General features: G+C 39.7%; 1 protein-coding gene across 5 annotated transcripts in view; it reads left to right on the top strand.

The window, feature by feature from the left end:
• Window positions 1–18,941, top strand: part of aatf (apoptosis antagonizing transcription factor) — a 98,871-nt gene that overhangs the window by 46,005 nt on the left and 33,925 nt on the right. For 4 of the 5 annotated variants that reach the window (XM_078547958.1, XM_078547961.1, XM_078547960.1 and 1 more), the window contains 6 exons: window positions 3,185–3,299; window positions 4,163–4,352; window positions 7,122–7,286; window positions 8,873–8,956; window positions 15,708–15,775; window positions 18,184–18,264. In XM_078547958.1, the coding sequence (XP_078404084.1) occupies window positions 3,185–3,299; window positions 4,163–4,352; window positions 7,122–7,286; window positions 8,873–8,956; window positions 15,708–15,775; window positions 18,184–18,264 (703 nt within the window). Of the gene's footprint in view, window positions 1–3,184; window positions 3,300–4,162; window positions 4,353–7,121; window positions 7,287–8,872; window positions 8,957–15,707; window positions 15,776–16,285; window positions 18,157–18,183; window positions 18,265–18,941 lie in introns of those variants that run through there. The other variant, XM_078547962.1, reaches the window with a different exon arrangement.

An 18,941-nucleotide genomic window follows, 5' to 3' on the forward strand; every position in this document is an offset into this window, starting at 1 on the left:
GAAAAACTCAGCAGGTCTGGCAGCATCTGCGGAGAGGAACACAGTTAACGTTTCGAGTCCGTATGACTCTTCAACAGAACTAAGTAAAAATAGAAGAGAGGTGAAATATAAGCTGGTTTAAGGAGGGGGGGGTGGTGGGACAAGAAGAGCTGGATAGAGGGCCAGTGATAGGTGGAAATAGCCAAAAGATGTCATAGACAAAAGGACAAAGAGGTATTGAAGGTGGTGATATTATCTAAGGAATGTGCTAATTAAGGATAGAAAGCAGGACAAGCAAGGTACAGATAGCCCTAGTGAGAGTGGGGGTGGGGTGAAGGAATCGAAAAAGGCTAAAAGGTAGAGGTAAAACAATGGATGGAAATACATTTAAAAATAATGGAAATAGGTGGGAAAAGAAAAATCTATATAAATTATTGGGGGGAAAAGGGTGGTGGGGCGGGGGGGGGGGGGGGGGGGGGTGGCGGGATCGGAAAGGGGGTGGGGATGGAGGAGAGAGTTCATGATCTAAAATTGTTGGACTCCATATTCAGTCCGGAAGGCTGTTTACAGTCTTCCGGACTGAATATTGAATTCAATAATTTTAGATCGTGAACTCTCTCCTCCATCCCCACCCCCTTTCCGATCCCCCCGCCCCCCCCCGCCTTTTTTCCCCCCAATAATTTATATAGATTTTTCTTTTCCCACCTATTTCCATTATTTTTAAATGTATTTCCATCCATTGTTTTATCTCTACCTTTTAGCCTTTTTCAATTCCTTCACCCCACCCCCACTAGGGCTATCTGTACCTTGCTTGTCCTGCTTTCTACCCTTAATTAGCACATTCCTTAGATAATATCACCACCTTCAACACCTCTTTGTCCTTTTGTCTGTGACATCTTTTGGCTATCTCCACCTACCACTGGCCCTCTATCCAGCTCTCCTTGTCCCACCCCCCTTAAACCAGCTTATATTTCACCTCTCTTCTATATTTACTTAGTTCTGTTGAAGAGTCATACGGACTCGAAACATTAACTGTGTTCCTCTCCGCAGATGCTGCCAGACCTGCTGAGTTTTTCCAGGTATTTTTATTTTTGTTATTTAGCACACCCAGCTGATTGTTAGGAATCTCACACACCATTAACACAGCAAATTATAAGTGTAAATGTAGCGTCTACATCGAGCTTTTCAAGTAACAGACAATAACAGTTGAGGCCCTTGATGGATGACAACTGAGGACTATCTCAGTCTTTCAAACTGGGATCTGCGTAAACGCTTGAGAGGTTGAAATGTTAGCTACAATGAAAGGACAGTTATTGTTGTGCATCAAATGACCTCCATATTTTGGGGTGCACTGCAAATCCAGGTTTCAGTTTATATAAGACTCTCAAAACATTCCAGCTCAACCAGAGATTGGCTACTTCATCTTAAAAATTGAATTAAATGCCAATAGCTTGTCCTTATTTAGATCTTTTAACGCAGTTAAATATCTAACAAGATGTTGGGGAAAGAGTTTGAAGATGTTGCCAAAGTCCTGATAGAAACAGCAGCTTTCGAGCAATTTTTTTTAGAGAGCATGATGGTTCAGGTTGAGTGTTCCAGCACAGGGGTGTGATGGCATTCATTCTAAGACATTAGTGAGAAAGGGGAGATTTCGAGATGGATGGAGTTTGGAGGGGGCTGATGGGAACTTTTTAAGGAAGGATTCATAGTTTTGAAGTAGGGAAAACACCTGAAGTAAAGGATCAGCCTGAAAAAGGATAAAGGAACTCGGTTCAAATACCTCGCAACTTCAATGGATGAAAGGTCTAAAATTGTCCTCGTGCGCAGGAAGAACTTAGTGGAATTCCTTAGCACGAGCATGATTTCACTTAGAGGATTGTCTCCAAAATAGATTAATACCTTTTATTGGAGTTGTTCCCTCAAAATTAAACTGACTGAGGCAATTATGTTAGAAAGAGGAAAAATTTTTGCACTTGATCTTGGCCTGCCTGTCCTTAACAGCCCAGGAAGGTCAAATCACTAGGCAATTTTTTTTTTAAATTTGAAAGATTTTATTTTTGTTGGCATTCATGAAACATTAAAATAGCTAGTCTAATTATAATAAGTCTATCTTTAGAATCAATGGTATTAAATATAATCTAGGCATGATGCAATCAGCAAACGTGTTGAGCAGTTTCACCTCAGCACTATCAATTGATCTCTTAATTTCCTGCGCAACATTTACGTACTCCAATTTTTCTCAGTTCAATGGGACTTCCAGTTGTTTCTGGATGAGGAGTTAAATCCATATAATTACTATCCCAAGACATTCATGTGCATATATGTATACTGACGTGGATATACATGTGTTTGTGTAAACTGAACAAGATTGAAATCGTGGTTAAGCCTGTATAACATTGCCACGGCTTGACATTGCAGGCGGGTATTAACTGGGTGTGTCCATTTTGGGAGGGGAGAACATTTGTTATTATTAGACCATGCGCAATTATGATATCATGGAGTTTTTAATCGAGTTTCCATGGCTGTGGCGTTATATGCATTATAAAATAGTTGACTTTGTTTTACCTTTAGTTCTCCAATAAATTTAGAAGACTTTAGGACAATGTTTCTCCCTTGCTTATTCAGTCTTCAGGTTGCTGCTTTTTCTCATGGTTGGCTTCTCCTAACCATTTCCCCTTCAAGCTCATTGCCCTCATCCCTTTTTGGGGAAAAAAGAAATCTGAACCCCACCACCTTTCTTATAGTAACATGAATGATGTGACTGTGGTGCATGTTCATGTAAATAAAGCTGGCGAAAAATGTTTCCAGTCACCTTACAGGGTTAACTTCAATGTTTAAGTATGCAGGCTTGTCAATAGAGTCTTCATTCTTAACCTATGCCTACAACACAGCATATAACAAATAAATCTGGTAGTAATCTAGTAATATCTTTATTGGATATTTATAAGATTTCATCTTGACTGGATTTCATTCTTGTGCAGCTGCTTTTGGGGCTAAATTCCATTTCAGACCGATGAGGGCAATTTTAGGTCAAGTCTTTAAAGGCCTCGATAGCAAAAAAAAAAATTCATAAGCGGGAGTTTAATCCCATGCTAATTCCATATTTTCCCTACAAATTGAAAAGTTATCTCTGAAGTGTCAAAGTTTCAATTAAAACTTAATTATAATCAGATGTGTAAACTTTATGCTTGCTTTTCCCCCTTAGGTTGCAAAGCACTGAAGGCACTCCTGAGGTCACTAGTTGAGCTTCAGGATGAACTGCTTTTCCAGTATCCGGGCACACAGCACTTTGTTGATGGCAAGAAGCCAGAACCAGACAGGTAAGTGTGGTGATGGAAAGTGTACAGCAGTAAGTGAGTTGATAATGGGATATTTCAGTCACTTGCTTTCTGCTCTAAAATGTTGCCCATACTGTATTCAGACTAATTACAGTGGATGTTGAGCAGGTGTTTGTGAAGCTGTTGGGAGTTGCAGCCGACAAGATTGTGTTGGCAGTCCAAGAACAGTCCCGGTGGACATGAATTTCCAGCCTTTATTTGGCTGTCAAAATGAATGCTAGTGATTTCAGACTCAAAAGATTTATACGACACTTACGATGAGTTTTGTAGGTGCCAATTCTTTCTTCAGTTGTTTTAAGTATCTTCCACCATGTGTAGTACATCTTACCAGTAACTCTCAATTATCTCTTTTCCTATTGGCATTTTACTGCTGTACAAATATTAGTCAATATTCTAATTTTTTTCTGTTCTTTAATAAACCGGATCTGTATCCATTGAACAGTTAGTACTTGACAGTTACCAAAGTCGCGTGATCTATTTTCCAGGGAAATTTAGTTAGAGCTGTAGACATTATTGTTTCAAGGGGAGGTGTCTGTTGTTTTTTCTAAGAAGCAGATTGGTTTGCTTCCCTGGATGAGCATTTCCTTTCCATTTCCTTTACTTGTAGAACACAAACCCATGAAATAAAAATGTCAAACACTTAAAATGAAACCTGAGAAAATGCTCCTCCAAATTAGTTTAAAGCAGCATGCAAGAGCATCACGCAGTGATGTCAGAGCTTTCATTACTAATAATGGTAAGAGCAAAATTTGGTTATATTAAGTCACTACCAAGAATTAAGCAGGAGTACATGTGCAAGGAAAATAGAATCCACTTTTACAAGATACTACTTTCTTTGTTTCCAGCGAAGAGATTCCCAGTGATGATGAAATGGAGGAAGTGCAGAAGAGGAAAAGACCACAGAAAAGGAAACTTGAAATGGAGGAGTACCCAGACTTCATGGCTAAGCGGTTTGCTGCCTTCAAAACATATCGGAACAGTACATTGCAGAAATGGCATGATAAGACAAAATTAGCATCAGGCAAAATGGGCAAGGTGAATTGATCTTTTGTTTCTGCATTGTACCTTTCTCAAACCAAGAGGGAAGATTTTATTTTAAAGTATGACTAGAACTGTTTGCAAGGATGTTTTGCAACTATGACAAAATGTAGCTTTGTATTTGCATACACACTGACAGGTTAGTGTATGATTTCATAAATGATATCGTTAACGTATGTGAAGGCCTGTATTGCCCATCTTGCCTGGGTCTTGTTCCTGTGGCAGACTTTGTCTTTACAGAGTCGGCTTGTTCAGCCATCAAAAGAAGTGCAGCAGATGATCTCACCTGAGCTCACCAAAGTGGAGGCGGTGGCGTAGTGGTATTGTCGCTGGACTAGTAATCCAGAGACCTAGGGTAATGCTCTGGGGATTCATGTTCAAATCCCACCATGGCAGGTAGTGAAATTTGAATTCAATTAAAATTTGGAATTAAACGTCTAATGATGACCATGAAATCGTTGTCGATTTTCGTTAAAATCCACCTGGTTCACTAAGGTCCTTTAGGGAAGGAAATCTGCAGTCCTTACCTGGTCTGGCCTACATGTGACTCCAGACCCACAGTAATGTGGTTGACTGTTAAACACCCTCTAGCCTAGCAAGCCACTCAATTGTCAAACTGCTAAAAAGCCTCAAAGGGATGAAACAGGGGATGGACCACCCGGCATCGAACTAGGCACCGGAAATGACGATGGAAAACCCTGTTGACCCTGCAAAGCCCTCCTTACTAACATTTGTGCCAAAATTGGGAGAACTGCCTCTCAGACTAGCCAAACAACAGCCAACATACTCAAGGAATCATACCTTGCAGACGATGTTCAGACACCATCTTCTTTGGGTATTTCCGCTGGTTGGAGCCATACCTAGCACAAAGGAAGATGGTTGTGATTGTTGGAGGTCAGTCAGCTCAGCTCCAGGTTATCACTGCAGGAGTTCCTCAGGGTAGTGCCATAGGCCCAACCATCTTCAGCTGCTTCATCAATGACCTTCCTTCCATCATAAGGTCAGAAGTGGGGATGTTCGTTAATGATTGCAAAATGTTCAGCACCGTCCTCAATTCAGATACTGAAATAGTCCATATCCAAATGCAGCAAGACCTGGACAACATCCAGGCTTGGGCTGACAAGTGGTGAGTAACATTCGTGCCACACAAGTGCCAGGCAATGACCATCTCCAACAAGAGAGAATCTAACTATCGTCCCTTGACATTCAATGGCTTTACCATCGCTGAATCCCCAACTATCAACATCCTGGGGGGTTACCATTGATCAGAAACTGAACTGGACTAGCCATATAAATACTGCAGCTACAAGAGCAGTTCAGAGTAATTCACCTCTGAACTTCCTAAAGCCTGTCCACCATCTACAAGGCACAAGTCAGGATTGTGGTGGAATATTCTCCCCTTGTCTAAATGAGTGCAGCTCCAAAACACTCAAGAAGCTTGACACCATCCAGGACATAGCAGCCCGCTTGATTGGCACCCCATCCACAAACATTCACTCTCTCCACCACTGACGCACAGTAGCAGCAGTGTGTACCATCTACAAGATGCACTGCAGAAACTCACCAAGGCTCCTTAGACAGCACCTTGCAAACCCACGACCCCTACCATCTAGAAGGACAAGGGCAGCAGATGCATGGGAACACTACCGCCTGGAAGTTCCCCTCCAAGCCACTCTCCATCCTACCTTGGAAATATATCGCTGTTCCTTCACTGACACTGGGTCAAAATCTTGGAACTTCCTGATAGCACTGTGGGTGTACCTATGACACAGGGACTGCAGCGGTTCAAGAAAGCAGTTCACTGCCACCTTATCAAGGGCAATTAGCGATGGACAGTAAATGCTGGCCTAGCCAGTGAAGCCCACTTCCCTTGAACAAATTTTTTTTTAAAAGTTCTGAGGCTGCATTTCCATCATCTCTCGCAGATGGAAAGATGCTGACCTAACCCTTAGTCTTGATGCAAAATATGTTTAGTGAAATATTTCACATTATTGAAAATGTTAATGTACTTATTTGGTGCAAGTGAGGCCAGCAATAATTTTGTATACTTTATAGTGGCAGTGGTCATCTATCTTCACTGTGTGCTACTGGATCAAATATCTTAGCAATTGTGTTTAATCAAACACTGAATTAAATCTTGTGGAACCTCTATAACAAGAAGAAGGGGCTTGGTGGATAATTGAAAATCCTCATATTTAATCAGATACATTTTTCAAACTTTGGCCTATTATGATTGCTTACTTCAAACGCCAATCTATTTTTTTTTCTCTTCATAATTTCTGACAAGCTAACTCCTGATCTTTAGACCTGAAGCTAAACACCAGAGCTGCCTGGATTCTACCAGGTACCAGATAAAGAGGCAACAACTTATTCTTCTGGCTCAGCAATCCAGATTTCAAAAAACATCAACTGAAGACACACAATTACTTTTTATCTGGTTTATACAAAATTAATCCCTGTCTCCTATGAAAATTTTGGCAGCTGACGGTAGTGTGGATAACTGAAGTTTCACTGCTTTGGTTTATATATTTTGTTGGCTGAACTAGGTGGTCATGTGTAACATTTATGCTGGAACATGTAGCTTTATATGTTTCACAGATTCTATAAGTTTGCTTTTATTTTTAAGAAAATGACCAGTGTGGAATGGCCATTGAATAAAACTGAAAGATAATTTTGTTCTTGTTTTGAGTGTTCCTTCTATCAGTACAGTACATTTTAAAATGGAATGTTACCTGAATTCTTGCTGCCTTGATATTTTTATTTCAGGGATTCGGCGCTTTTGAGCGTTCAGTCTTGACACAGATTGAGCAGATTATGATGGATAAGGAGAGGCTGCTACGACGGACACAGACCAAAAGATCCTTGTATAAAATTCTTGGAAAAGCAGAAGATGATTCTCAGCCAATTCCAGAAACTGTGCCTGGGGAGATGGTATGTCAATAAAGAATTAGAACTCCAAATTTGTATTCTGAAGAGGCTGTGTTTTTTTTTTACAAAGGTAAAGGGAAAGGATAGCTTCTCTGGTTGGATAAAAACAAAGTATAACTGATCTCACGCGCCAGAAGATCCCAGAAGCAAAAACAGAAAAAGTGGAAGCAGACCAGGTCAACTAACATCAGTGGAGAGAACGGATAGTTGATGCTTCCAATTTATAACTTACGACTGAACCTATGAACTGATGAGTTTTGATGGAGGGTACAAACTCAAAGCACCCACTGCCTGCCCTCTTCACAGAAGGTTGATTTGCCGTGTGTTTCCAGCTGTTCCTGTTTATGATTTCCACTGTTTTGTTATTTTTATGAGAACATTCCAGGTTCAGCCCCAACCTGTGCTATGCTTACTGATCTCGGCTGGAATGATTGAAGGAGCACTGTGGCTTGACTCACTGCCCCAGGCGGCGGAGAGAAAAGCAGTTAGGATTTGATCATTATCCAGTGACACCTGCTGTAAAGTGTATGTCGCGTTGTGGACAGGTTTGGGCTTGACTATAATGCCTGCATCCACCACACCAACACCCCCTCCTGGGCAGTCACAAAGCCTGCCGGCACTAACCGTTGAGGTACCACATCAAGTATGACACTTGGGTGAGGTATCAGAGGGGAACCACGGAACTGTAATCCAAGTGGCATGAACACTTTCAGGAGGGTAAAAATTATCCTCAGTCTCTTGAGTAGTAAAATAGAATCCTGTGACTTTTGGGATTTTGAAACTAGGCAAGTTTAAAACTATTGCTAAAAATGTAACTTAAATTCTTTGAACCCTGTGTATCGTCCCGGTATTGTATCTGGCACGCCATTTCTCCATTTTTATCGGTGAATGAATTGATGATTGGACACCATTTTGAAGCTTTCGGAATACATGCTTTTTTTATTGGAACTGTAAAACTGTACTTTTAATCTTGGATGCTCTCATATAAAATAGAATCAAAAGGTTGAACAAATATTGTTAGCAACTTACACTTGGCATGTTTTTAAGCAAGCAAATCCTAGCAGGGTCAGAAATACCTCAAAGTTTAAAAATGCCTGGCGGCAGCCTTGAAGCTCAGTGGACAAACGTGTTGTATGATATGGCAGTGAGCCATCAGACCAGTAAGCCCAAGCTGGATCAGCAGTCAGTGCCACATTACCAAATTTGAGCCAGGGTCCTTTGCTGTAACTGTCTTCACTTGTCACTGCTGAAAAGGGCACCTGTGTGAGCATTAGGTTTGGACGGTTTTTGCTGTGGTGCCTCCTGTGGAAAAATAGCCTGCCAAAACCTCTGTGCCAGCCACATATGAAAGGCGAATTTGTAGACAAGCTTCTGGATGTGCCCGTGAATGTACTAGAGAATGAGCCCCTGCCTTCAGCAGGGGCAAAAATCAGGAGAGGAGAAGGGTGAAAATACCAGCAATTTGATAAAATGTACAAAATACCTTTTATGTACCTAGGCAGTAAGAGAAATATGACAGGGCTTTTAGTGAACTTGGAATTCTTTCTTCCCTGACCTCTGTAATGGACAGACATTATTTTTCTACACAGGAGACTGTGATACAAGGAAAGTCAAATGCACATCTGAAAGACATAGATGAAGAGATTTTTGATGATGACGACTTTTACCATCAGGTGAGTGTTCGTTAATAGAACAAGGGGCTCACCTACCCAGGCTACTGCTTGGATATCAATAAAACATCTGAATTGACATGAGTAACCTAGCAATAGAGGAGACAAGGGTCATTGCAGTTCAGGTTGTTCCAAATCAGAGAAACATTTCAGTCAGCAAGTCTTGCATTAAGAGACATTTTGCAATAAATCATCTCAGAAAAGATACAGAGCTGGCACTTGTTCTGGATGAACAGCATAGTGACCTGGATAATAGACATTGTTATCAACTCCTATTTTTTTTCAAAGCTGGATTAAAATGCTAAACACAGTGAGTAACTGTGATCAAGTTCAAGTAATGTCACATGGCTAAGCATTTTTTATTCCGGGGGATGTGATCTTCCAAAGTCTCGTGAAGTGACACTAAATGATGTTGTGTGAATAGTTCAGCTGGGGAGGTACTGCAGCATCTTGGAAAAGTACTTAGTGTTCGCTATGAATAGGATTTATGTCTATACTATATGAGAGGCTACAATGTACTTTAATCCAACTAAAGTTCAGTCAACAATTCAAGCGAGCTTCTTTTATAATATGCTGGGAGGAGCGTATCATACAGTCAAAATTTTATAACAAGCTTGATTATCACAAGCTACTTCGATTGACACATCTTTTGAAGTGATTGCTTCAGACTTTGGATATTTCGCATGGCAGCTTGGAAGTAGGGGAGTTGAAATTCTTGCTGATTCAGTGGCTGCTGGCCTGTGTGAATTCTGCATGACGGACTGCAACTTCAGGATTCCTGGCCAAGTCTGCACATGCCTGATAACCTGAAGTTGTGGTCAGTTTCAGAGCGGTGATGATATTGAGCGCTGATAGTTTGCCTTCCCCCTCTGCCCCCCCACTCCTGACAAACCTGGCCCAATATAATTATTTGCCTTTCTTTCTATCCATGATGAAAATGTTTTATACTAACATTTTAGTGTCACAAATATTCTGTCACTGTGTTCTTGTATTATAGCTAATTAGGGGATAACCCTGCTTTACATAGATAACAGCGAATGACAGTGACTGAGCTTTGGTGCTGTAATTTGAAAAAAAGAAACATTACATTTCAAACTGTGAAAGTGACATTCTTGCACGGTTTAGAAAACCATCAGAATTACAAAGGTTAGGCAGCAGTGTTGAATTATTTTCCCTAGTGTGTGTAAATATTAAGAGCTGCTGCCCATCCATTCTTAATGTTTCATCTTTTGAAACTGAGAGGACAAATGACTCAATCTGGGCCTCAATCAGGTTTGCGTTCTGGAAGTAGCACAAGTACGGCAACATCCACTACTCTCCTATTTTAACATAGCGGTTGCTCCAGGAAGGGAAAACAATTTTTTTTAAAATGTCAACTGTGGTGTGATTGCCAAAAATTAATGCATGAAAAATAAAGCTCTTGAGAAAGATGTTAAGCAATACAAATGAGATATTAATCATGGAGAAGCAGCAACGGATAGAGTTCACTTCATGTTCCAATTATTTGAACCAAGCCATGTTCTTTACCACCTTGCTCTCACGCTCATGTTTCTGTCCTCGGCCTGTTGCAATGTTCCAGTGAAGCCCAATGCAAGCTGGAGGAATAGTACCTCATCTTCTGACTAAGCACTTTACAGCCTTCTGGGCTCAAGATGGAGTTCAACAGCTTCACATCATGAATTCTGTCCTTCGTTTTGAATCCGCCCCCCCACCCAATCCCCCTCCCCAGCCAAGTGCTAGTCTGTATCCATGTTTCCATTCTCATGTTTTTGCTTTCAGACAAAGCTGACCATTATTCTGCTACTAGCACCTACTCTGGACCAATGCTTGCTTTCTTTACTACTACCATTACCATTCCCTTTACCTTTTGTTCCATGACATCTTTGGTATTTAATCTCTCCTCCCCCCCCCGAACTCATCCTCTAACCTAGCCCTGATATTCCCTTTCGGTTCCACTTCACCTCTACCCGTTTTTCAACAACATAAAACCCATCACAGTTCTACCTCCCCTGTTTCCCACAGACTGATATTTACTTCACTTGCCAGGACAGACTTCATATTGAATGTAATGTATATGCATTTATATAGCTACCTAAAATAGCTAGGCACTCTTTTAATAAATTGTAAATTAAAAACACGTCACTGAGTAAACTGTTTTTTGACGTTCTTTGGTTGAATTGTATCCTTTTAACATTTTTATATATAACATATTTTTGAGATTAAGGATATTTACTTCACTTGCCAGGACAGACTTCATATTGAATGTAATGTATATGCATTTATATAGCTACCTAAAATAGCCCTGAAAAATTGGGAAAGTTGAGATAGATTCCCGATACCATTCGATTAACATAACTCATCTAGTAATTGGAAGGCATAATATTTAGGCACTCTTTCTTAATAAATTGTAGATATTAAATGTATAACCCTTGTTAAAAGGGTTAATAAAGGTGGAGAGGTTAATTTACAGAAGTAACACGTCACTGAGTAAACTCAAATGTGTGTCTGATGCGAAAACTTCATTAGTTCCCAAAGGATTTGACACATCTGTAACAACAGCAAGTAAGAGAGATTTTGACGTTCTTTTGGTTGAATGATGGTTGACACTTGTTAACGCAGCAACTGCAGAATGTTCCAGATTGTGTGGCTGCTGTGCCAACTCATTCTGTCCAGGAGAAGTAAATAGAAACTGAAACGTTAGCCAACATCTGGCATCGCAGCAAGGAATGGGTGCAAGTTTTGACTCCTGTAGACTTTAAATATGGTGCTTAGACTGTGGAGGCTTTAATCACTTAGCCAAACCTTGACAGATTTCTACGACAGCTCATCCCTGCCTTGTACATCACCCACAGACATCTGCTGAGCTGCAAGGCGGCAGCACATTCATTTTCCTTTACAGTTTTCAATACATTTATTCAGAGAGATGATCTGTAAAGATTACTGCTTCATTGTGTACAAGTAATTGTGGGAAGTGAGTGGTTGACAGACATAGTGTTGCACCTGTTTCGCTGACCTGGTTAATTTCTTCTGTTGAGTGGGATTTGCAGAGGGAGTTACGGAAGTTGCTGCAGTGATTAAGGGCACACGTTTACTGAGCAGCGGTGGTATGTGGGTTTACAGTGTCATAAGCCTGTGCATTGGTGGATTTGTATCTTTTATTTAGCTGCCAGAAGTGACTATGATGAACAACAATAGATAAACTGACAGATTGTCTGCCAGAGAGATGTTGGAAGTAGGTCAGATGAATAGGGCTTTGATGGGAGGGATGCATTCTACTAATATAGTGAGTGCAGTGGCTTATTAAATTAATGAAATTATACTTTCAGAATGGACCTGCAAATTACAGAAATCCTAAAAGTCCTGTTGAAAACTGTAAAGAGTATATGTCTACTGTTTTAATAATAAAGTTGACTAATATTAACAGACACAATTTAGTTCATGGAAAACTGTAGTAATACAGCATATTTTGATAGGCCGTGCTCCAATAATTAGTTACTTAAGTGCACATATTTGGTAAGCATGTTCATCAAAATGCTGAATACTAGTGCTGAGAAATTGAACACACTCAATCTTGTCATTGTGTTTCTTCCTTGAGCACTTATGGGTTACCTACGCCATAAGCAGATTCATAGTAAAGTTCCAAATCTCTGGCTCAACAAACCTCAACTCCAGCTTCAGAAGACGATCCTCTACTGCCACTTTTTTTTTCCCACCACCCATCCTTGTGATCCAGTGATTGAACCTGTCTGCTTGGTTCTGAATAATGAGCTGTTCTGTGTTGTGACCTTATTATGAATTAAAACTGCCCAAATTCATCTCACAAAAAGCAGCCTTACAGCCTGAAAAGACAGAGGAGACGACATTTATCCTATCAGAGTCTTATTCAAACTCAGGATAAGTGACAGGATGGTATGCTAATAATCAACCACAACTTTGTATTCTAGTGGCATTGTAAACATTGAATCTGTCCTTATCCATGGAAGCTCCTCCTTGAAACTGAACTGAGCTTTGGAGCAACATTGGTGTTCGAATTTGTGAGAATTGATGTCTGTTGATCTGCACAAAACAGCAATGTGAATGCAGTAATGGAGAGATGAGAGAGTTGTTTTCTAATCATCGTCCTCAAGTTTACAATTGTCTGGTCATAGCTGTAGTGTAATGGTTATCAAGTAATGTGACTTTTGCACTTAAGTTAATGTTTGTAGCCTAAAAATAAGTTCCTATGGATCTTAGTGATAATTGATCTTAATTGGATCCTACTGGCTTGGCTCAGAAAGAAAGACTGTTTGAGAAGGATGGGCCATCCATGGCTGAATAAGGAAGTTAAAGATAATATCAAATTGAAAAAAACACTAAAAACCTGCAAAGATTAGTGGTAGGTCAGAAGATTAGTCAAATTTTAAGAACCAGCAAAGAATGACTAAAAAACATAAAGAGGGAGAAAAAAGGGTGTGAGAGAAAGCTAGCTAGTAATATAAAAGCAGATAGTAAGAGTTTCTACAAGTATTTAAATAGGAAAAGTGTAACCAAAACTAGTATTGGATTTGATACTGGCAAACAAGGAAATGGCAGAGGTGTTGACCAGGTATTTTGTCTGTCTTCAATGTAGAAGACTTAGAAAGCTCCCCAGAAAATGCTTGAAAATCAAGAGATGAATAGGAGAGAGGAACTTAAAACAATCACCATCACTAGGGAAAAGGTACAGGGAAAACTAGACCTAAAGACTGACAGATGGCATGATTCCTAGGGCCTTAAAATAAATGGCTGCAAAAATATTAGATGCATTGATTATAATCTTCCAAAATTCCTTAGATTCTGGAACGGTCCCAGTGGATTGGAAAATAGTAAATGTAACTACAGGCCAGTTAGCCTAACATCTGTCATAGGTGAATTGCTAGAATCCATTATAAGGAGGTTATAGCAGGACACTTAGAAAATCATAATTTCATCAGGCAGAGTCAGCATGGGTCTGCGAGAGAGAAATCATGTTTAACTAATTTATTAGAGTTTTTTGGGAAGTAACAAGCAAGGTGGATAAAGGGGAACCTGTAGATGTGGTGTACTTGGATTTCCAGAAGGCATTTGATAAATCAAAGGTTACTACACAACATAAAAGCACATAGTGTAGGGGGTAACATATTAGCATGGATAAAGTATTGGTTAGCTAACAGGAAGCAGAGAGTAGGGGAAAATGGGCTTTTTTCGAGTTGGCAAACTGTAACGAGTAGAGTGCCACAGGGATCACTGCTGGGTCCTCAACTATTTGCAATTTACATCAATAATTTGGATGAAGGGACCAAATCTGTGGTTGCTAAATTTGCTGATGACACCAAAATAAGTAGGAAAGTAAGTTGTCAAGAGAGTCTGCAAATGAATATAGGTAGGTTAAATGACTGGGCAAAAATTTGGCAGATGGAGCATAATATGTGAAAATGTGAACTTGTCCACTTTGGCAGGAAGAATGGGAAAGCAGTATACTATTTAAATGGAGAGAGATAGCAGAATTCAGTGGTACAGAGAGAACTGAGTGTCCTGGTACATAAATCACAAAAGGTTAGTATGCAGTACAGCAAGCGATTAGGAAGGCAAATGGAATGTTGATATTTATTGTAAGAGGAATGGCTCTGCTGTATGAGTGGCATTATGCAGACTTGTTCATTTTTGTGGAAGTGAAAACTCCTGCCCACCCTTGAACACATCCAACTGTTGGTAAAATATTCGATTTGCATGGGATAGCTAAGTATGCAGCCCCGTGTTTTAAACTAGCATAGTTTGAGGTTTAGCCTGAGGCTTTTGGAACTCTATATGGACCTATCATTGGATCCATAATCTTTTCAGTGCTTTAACTGAACTGCAACCATGCTCTTTTACGCATAAGGTTATCATTCTTTACTGGGCATTTTGAATTAATCAGAAATACAACATGAACACTGTATATTACAGTTTCAGGCAACGATGTGTCCAGCAGTTACTTAGGTAATAAAAGCAAAATACTGAGTATGCTGGAGACATGAAATAAAAACAGAAAATGCTGGAAAAACTCAGATGTGGCAGCATCTGTGAAGAGAGAAACCGAGTTAACGTTTCAAGTCCAACATGACTCTTCTTTGTAACTGTTCAGTTCCAAAGAAGAATCATATTGCACTTGAAAGGTTAACTCTGTTTCTTTCTCTACGGATGCTGCAAGACCTGCTGAGTTTTTCCAGCACTTTCTGTAGTCATTTATTCAGATTCTGATTTGATTCGGGAAGAATGCAAAAAGGGTTGCAAAACTTTGATATAGACACGTAAGACGTGCAACTCAATGATGAGTTACGTGAATGTCCAGAAAATAGAGACACACCAATAGAACAATTGTATTTGTGTTTTCAGTACCTTCTCGCCACCCTTTTCCACTTCCCTTCACATATTAAGCTAAAAGTACAGATTTTAAGACCTATTTAGATTGTCGAATGCAAGTTGTGACGCAGCTGGCCTTTTAAGGAACAAGGTTTTCCTGTTGGAGTACGGTTGGGTTTGACTTGTGGCTGTAATTTAATTTTTAACCTATTTTAGCTTCCTTCTTAGATCTTCACCATGAAAGAAAGAATTGTGCTGTTCCAAAAGCTTACCCACTGCTCCATCTGTTTGCCCCATGCTTACTTATATTAGGTTTGAAGATAACTAAATGGGGCTAATAAAGAGAGAGAATTTCTACAATTTGTAATTTGAAATCCAATCAATTAATTTATTTTAATCTACTATTTTTGTGCAGCTCCTCAGAGAACTAATCGAACGGAAGACTACTTCTCTGGATCCAAATGATCAGATTGCTATGGGCCGGTAAGTGTTGAAAGATATCACTATTAAAGCGGGTTATGCTCATGGAGAGATATTAGTGCTCCAAACAGCATAATTTATATATAATTATTAAGGTGGGTGTAAAAAAAAAAAATTACAATGTTCAGTTTAGAATAGTCTGCAAAGCTGCTACAAAACTCCCCATTAATTAGGTTAGGTCTACTCCTATGTAACTTATTTTTTATTTTCAAAGTTAATTACTTTCCTAAAATTCTGTTTGTCCATCTGAAATGAATGGCAATATAAAATTGTGTGTGCTAACATTGGGAGTGTACGATACCCAAACGCAGTTTCATCTTAAAATATTTTTGATTTTTATAGTAAAGAGTGATTGTTGATAACTTGAGCATAAACATGTTCTCTAGCATGTTCAGCAAAAATTTCAGCATAAGCATCAGTAAACACACATATAACACCAGGAATGTAGTGAACCAGAATGATTTTTATGGTAGTTTCACAGTCACCATTACTGATGTTAGCTTTTTATTCCAGATTTGTTTAATTAATGGAATTTAAATTCCCTAGCTGCTATGGTAGGATTTGACTGAGCCTTAGTCCAGGCCTCTGCATTACTAGACCAGTAACATAACCATGATTCTACTGTTCTCCAATATTTTTCACCCAATTCAAATGCTGGCTTTTTGCGGGCAGTGCCAAATGATATGATGAGCTCAACACCACATTTATGGAGGACAGTGGCATTGACTGGATGAGGAATAAGGTAACCCTACAGAGCTAAGTTTATCACATTATTAGGCATTTAAAAATAAAAGCTGACACTTTTAAACCGTGTATGCAAATACTTTTCAATTATGCAATTAAATTGTATCACCTTGACTATGGACAATTGAGGGTGATCTAATCAAAGTATTTTAAAAGATAGGATTTGATAAAGTAGATGCAAAGTGCCTATTTCCTCAGGGTTGTCGCATGCAAAGAGGCATGAAATGAGAGCCGGGCCATTTAGAAACAAAATCAGTAAGCTGTTCTTTCTCTCTCACACTAGTAGAAATCTGGACCTCTGTCCCCTGCAACATGCTGTGGACACTGAGTCAACTGAAACCTTCAAGACCCCCAAGATGTGATACCTTTGCCTAACAAAAGACTATTAAGAGATATGGAACAGAGATGTAGATCTGCTGTAATCTAATTAATGGCAGATAAAGATCAAGGGTTTCAGTGTTACAATGAAAAAACTATGCATGCGATCAATTCTGTATTTCACATATGTAAAAACGCACACAGATCAAATATTTGTGACAGTAATTTATGCCAACTGAGCAAATGCACTGTACAGTGTAGTGCAAAGCAAGAAGAACAGAAGGTCCTAGATTTAATTCTTGATCTGTACTGAGTTAGCTGATCACAGTTGGGCATCTATAGTTAGTACTGTACAGTTGGCATCAGTGTCCAAGGGCTAAATATAAAGAAAATTAGCCAGGGCTTCCATTTCTGATTGCTATCCCGTTATCCTTCTGAAAAGTGTGGTATTACTTAACAGCAGAATTATGCTGTTACTGTTGTTTTCTACCTTCCTGCTGCTGTAACTTACTATCTAAACATGTTGAATAGTTACAGAAAATGCTGGGAATACTCAGGTTAGGGAGCAACTGTTAAGAGAGAAACAGAATCAACGTTTCAGCTTGATGGTCTTTTGCCAAAAGTTCAACAACCTGAAATGCTAACTCTGGACCCAATTTTTAACCCACTGAAAGCCCATCAACTTGCACAGTTAAAATCAAATTAAAGTTAAGATGACCTGAGTATTTCTAGCATTTTCCATTTCTATTTCAGGTGGCCATCACCTCTAGTATTTTACTTTTGTGTGATGAATTAATCACTCAGGTTGCTACAGTCTGTGAAACCATTCCCAGTAAAAGTTGGTATCTTCAAAAAAGAGGAGAAAGCTTGGGAGGGAATTACTATTTTTTAATATTGGGATGTAATTCAAAAAGAAAACTCTTGTATCTTGTCTGACATCTCCACTGCTTTGCATGTGACCTGCTCATTTTTTTCTGATGTCGAGGCATGAGGAATTGTGCTAACATGATTCTTATCTGAATTCCTCCTGGCATGGGGAGATTCAGCATAGATAGATAGCTGGATCATAGACAGGAAACAATTGGGCTAAATGGATATGGCTAGGATTGGTGAAAGCTTGGAAGTCGTGTGCCCAGAGATCAGTGCTTGGTCCATTTTTATTCCAGTATCTATATAGAGGTCATTTGTATGTGGAACACAGTCTCAAAATTCACTAACAACACAAAAGTAGGCACTATGTAGAATGAAGGTCAAACCTACACCCGTGTCTGAAATACCCTTTCTAACTGGTTTTGTGTGTTTTGCCTTTTTCAGCCTAATTCTAACAATGTTTTTGTTCCTTCATATAGACAATGGCTTGCTATTCAGAAACTACGGAGTAAGATTAAGAAAAAAGTAGACACCAGAGCAAGCAAGGGCAGAAAAGTAAGGTAAGTATATCCTAGTGATTTTGCTACAAGGAGTAAACACCAAGGTCCATCAGAAATACCTAGAGTGGTTTTCAAGTCTAATGATCAAAAAAGGGACCATGATGATGACTGTATTTAAAAGGGATACATTAGCCTCTAAGGAGATGTACACCTTTTCTCTTCTTTTTCTTTTGATTCTTTCCCTTGCTCATTTTCTCCTGCCTCCCCGCCTTCCCTTCCTTGCTCCATCATTCCCCCCCCCACCCCCCTCCTCTCTTGCATTCAAAATCAAGTTGGGGCAGCCTGGCTGCTCCCAGGGGCCCTGCTGATGCCACTACTTACTACCTGCCAGGCTTTCAAGCAATGAAAAAAATCAATCTGCAAACTTTGGGCTTAATCACATATTTAATACAATTACTGCATCCATCTCATTCAAGCTTGTTACTTTACTAATGCTATTATAGTTATGCAAATACCAACCGAATTTTTCAGTGATATCTCCTCCCTTTTCAGACCTAATCACCGTGTACTATTTCCTTCACCCAAGCCTTTGTCCATGTTGCTACGTGGTCAGCCACTAGGAGCTGCAGGAAAGCTTCTAGTTTGATGATTTAACCCTCTTCATATGATAACAGCCCTGGTCTGCTCTGTGCCCTACCCTTGGGGCAGGATCTTCCGGTCGGCGAGCAGGGGCGTGG

Source organism: Cetorhinus maximus, chromosome 9 (genome assembly GCF_964194155.1).
Source record: "Cetorhinus maximus chromosome 9, sCetMax3.hap1.1, whole genome shotgun sequence".
NCBI lineage: Eukaryota > Metazoa > Chordata > Chondrichthyes > Lamniformes > Cetorhinidae > Cetorhinus > Cetorhinus maximus.